General features: G+C 40.0%; 1 protein-coding gene across 1 annotated transcript; it reads right to left on the bottom strand.

Annotated features, from left to right (window-relative positions):
• Window positions 1–350: 350 nt before the first annotated feature.
• LOC103448979 (uncharacterized) lies at window positions 351–3,517 on the bottom strand. The gene is made up of 10 exons (XM_008388249.4): window positions 3,252–3,517; window positions 2,751–2,915; window positions 2,468–2,648; window positions 2,264–2,320; window positions 2,116–2,186; window positions 1,766–1,844; window positions 1,617–1,676; window positions 1,385–1,485; window positions 1,228–1,288; window positions 351–933 (listed from the first exon to the last, which is right to left on the bottom strand). Exons 1-10 carry the CDS (start codon window positions 3,383–3,385, stop codon window positions 544–546), a joined length of 1,299 nt encoding a protein of 432 aa, XP_008386471.1. The 5' UTR covers window positions 3,386–3,517; the 3' UTR covers window positions 351–543.

Here is a 3,517-nt window from a genome sequence, read left to right as displayed (position 1 = left end):
ACCCCGTAGTGGTCACACATGAAGATAATAATTCGTTCATTTCCTGAAGTGGGTCCATATTCTGGATGTTGCAGGTAGTAGGCCATACCACCAAGGATCTACCATGCTGCAGACAAAATTTAAGGCATCGGAATTGTTCAAGAAAACTTCGGTTGGGGTCCCCGATCACATCATATGCGAGTTTACTTTCACAAAACCATGAGCCCCGTGTTCGGTTTCTACGATCCACAGTGGTTTCAGATGGTGCGAGTGAAGCCTACCGAAAAATCTCTCCAAAACTCGACCAAGCAACAATTATTGAAGGTTAAAACTTGAAAGCAATCACTTGAATACAAACCTGCTCAAAATACTTGTCTGCTCAAGTTGATCGCAACTTGCAAAGGCACAGATTTTCTAATATCTCAAAACAATACAATCATTTTCTTACAAAGATACGGAAAAACAATCACTAGGGTTACACAAGCTAAGAGTAATACAAGTAGTTCACAATAGGGCTTCTCAAAACCGGTTTCCGGAGGAGCTTTTGACGTTTTAGGAATCCCATCACTGCTTGAGTTTCTTATCGTTTCTGGTTCTCTTTCTAAACTCTCGTTTCTCCGTTGAGTACTGCTTTTTTATTAACAAATTGCTCATGGATGTTTTCAAAGCCTCAGCAGCTGTCAAGAAAAAGTTTTCGTCAAAGGACACTCTTCCCTGCAACTTCTCGAGCAATTTCTCACCTCCGGGGATCTCATTGTCTTTCAAAACAATTGATCCGTGCTCAACTGAATCAGGAGTGCTTTCCTTAAAGCCAGAGATAACCTTGACACGGGCCACACAAGGGTATTGAGAATCATGCAAGTTAGAGGCACCGGTTACCATCCACAATAATCCTGACGATGAGCTAGTTCCCAAACTTGTCGGAATAAAGGCATCCCCCTCGATAGAAACCACCTGTTCGAATCACACCAAATACAAATGTCTACTTTATGTGCATGTCTTGGTATAGATCTTCAGCAATTTAGCTCCGAGGAGCTATATTTCATGCTAATTTAATTAGGTAGTTAACACTTAGGATAAAGGGGTTAACAGGAAGGACAAATGATCAAAATCAATGGTAATGTCAGGCAAGATGAAAAGAAATTTTGTGAATGAATTCAACTTCAGCTGCTTGATAACAGGTCAAAGTGTAGTTTTATACGGATGCATTCTTACAGTTCAAATTACTTGACTAATCGAGGTCCTTACCTTGGCCACATGGAGTGTTTGCGCAGAAGGATCACAGCTCAACAATATTATTCCTTGCAAACTACAATGGAATACCAAATGAGGATAAAGACAATGAAATAAACAGACAACCGCACAACGAAAAAATAGACACAAAATCCAACAGATAGGAACTTGCCTTTGAACAGCCACTGCAACAAGGGTGCTATCTGGGATGGTGCACAAATCGGTAACGGCCCCATAGCACTCTTCTATTCCCTTGGATTCTAAAAGTCCTGCCTTCAGAATGAAATCAAGTAAAAAGCATGCCAACAGAAAATTACAAGACTATCATACTGCTAGTAAGTATCAGCTAGAGAAATAGGAAAATTTTAGAACAAAGAGGAGGAAACTTAGAACTATTGAAGTACCTTTTCCCTAATATCACAAGTGTTTAGGAGAGATCCCGAAGAAATATCCCATAGACGAACCTGAAAACTCAACGTGGATCAATTACTCTACCGTACACAAGATGCATGCAGAAGAAATTCAAAGACCAAGTGTTACTATGATTACTTACCGTCGAATCACCACTTCCAGAGACAAGAAACCCCTGGAGGCATTCCTGAGTGCAAACAAAGGCAAGGCATGAAACAAACCTGCCAATAGATGCAAAAAAGTGAAGATAAGTGAAAGTTTAGTTGCAAGAAGATTTCCTAAACATGTTTTATGTCGAATTGCTAAACTTAATAAGAAACACCAAGGCCTGTCTATTTAATTTTGAGTTCACTGCATGTTTTGTGCATATCGAGTTGAAGTTTAAAGGAAATCCCTGACTAAGAACATAGCAAGTACAATTGTTTGCATAAAGCTTGTTCATTATCGATATAGTTTGTCTGCTGTCTTATAACAGAATAAATAGCCACCCACTCTGTATGACCAAGGGAGAAACTTTGTATCTCGTGAGCTCCATCTAAAGGCTTATTGGGAAACACTGTAACCTGCCATAAGAAAAATCATGTAAACTATATGCAAATGTAGCTATCAGATTACTGAAAGGGTTGTAATGCTGGATTACTCGAATTTTGAAATCCCGGTCAGCACTAACAAAAAACCGTCCATCTGGTGAAAATTCCTGCCAAAATTACAATGTTAATTACTACTCATCTCATGAATATCTGGTGGTCATAGAAACAATGTCCACCTACAATATAAGAAGAACCATTAGTATTTACGTGAGAGTAAGAAACAAATAAATCCTGAGCAGCAGAAAATAAATCACCAGGCTTGTTATGATGCTACAATAGTGAGAAAGCAGTGGTGCTGCCTTCATATTAACGGAAGCTTGATTTCCATCAGACACATCCACATCCACAACCCAAACAACCCCAAACTTGTCAGCAAAACAAACATAGGAACCGTCACTGCTTATGGCAACTGCACTCACTCTTTTCTCCGAGCACCTATAAAAAGATAAGCGGAAATAATATCGTATGATTTCGATGATATGATCCTCAAAACGACTCATAAGGGTACAAATGTCATGGGAGTTTCAAACAACTTACACAGTGGTAATGCAGCGCCAAGATTCAGTCGACCATATCTTGACGGTTTTATCATCACCAGCCGACACAAATAGCTTCCCGTCTGCTCCGTAGCGAATGGCTCTTATCGAATCCTTATGAAGAGAACTACCAGAATCATCTACCAAAGAAACCGCACAACCCCCACTGTCAAACAAACATCAGATTAAGCAGTTATTTTGCTAAAATTGATTAATTTCCTCATAAAATCACATAAAAACAGCTAATTAAGTATTAAATTACAACAAGAAACTGAATTTACAACTTCCAATTTTCCTGACAAATTACTCAAATCCAAAGATAGCATAAAGTTCAAAACTTGACCAAAACTGACACTCTGTTCTACATGTACAATTCAAAATACAAAGGGACCGACGCCGTTTCAATCTTCAGGGACTCACAGTTGAATCGTATTGCATTTCAATGGGGCCAATTTTTAGAATCCAAAGGAACAATGCACAGAGACAAAGGGAAATAACTTACAGGAGGTCGAAGACACGGAGGTCCGACCCGACTGCTACTGCGACGGAGCTATGGGTGGGGTGGACGGCAATTAAGGCTGGGGCCACCTCAGAATCCTTGTTGGTCTCACCGTTTTCCATCGGAGTGTCCTCCATTGTTGCTCAGAGACGGCTCTGGTTGGCGCTCGTCCTCTTCAGGGTTTTGAGTTTCGACACCAAAATTGGGGTTTATCTTTTGGGTTCGTAGAAAGCCTATCTAATTGTATTTGGGCCCAATGGCCCATTAAA

This window comes from Malus domestica, chromosome 11 (assembly GCF_042453785.1).
Source record: "Malus domestica chromosome 11, GDT2T_hap1".
Lineage (NCBI taxonomy): Eukaryota > Viridiplantae > Streptophyta > Magnoliopsida > Rosales > Rosaceae > Malus > Malus domestica.
Note: the sequence above shows the minus strand (reverse complement) of the source record. Positions and strands in the feature narration are given on the sequence as shown.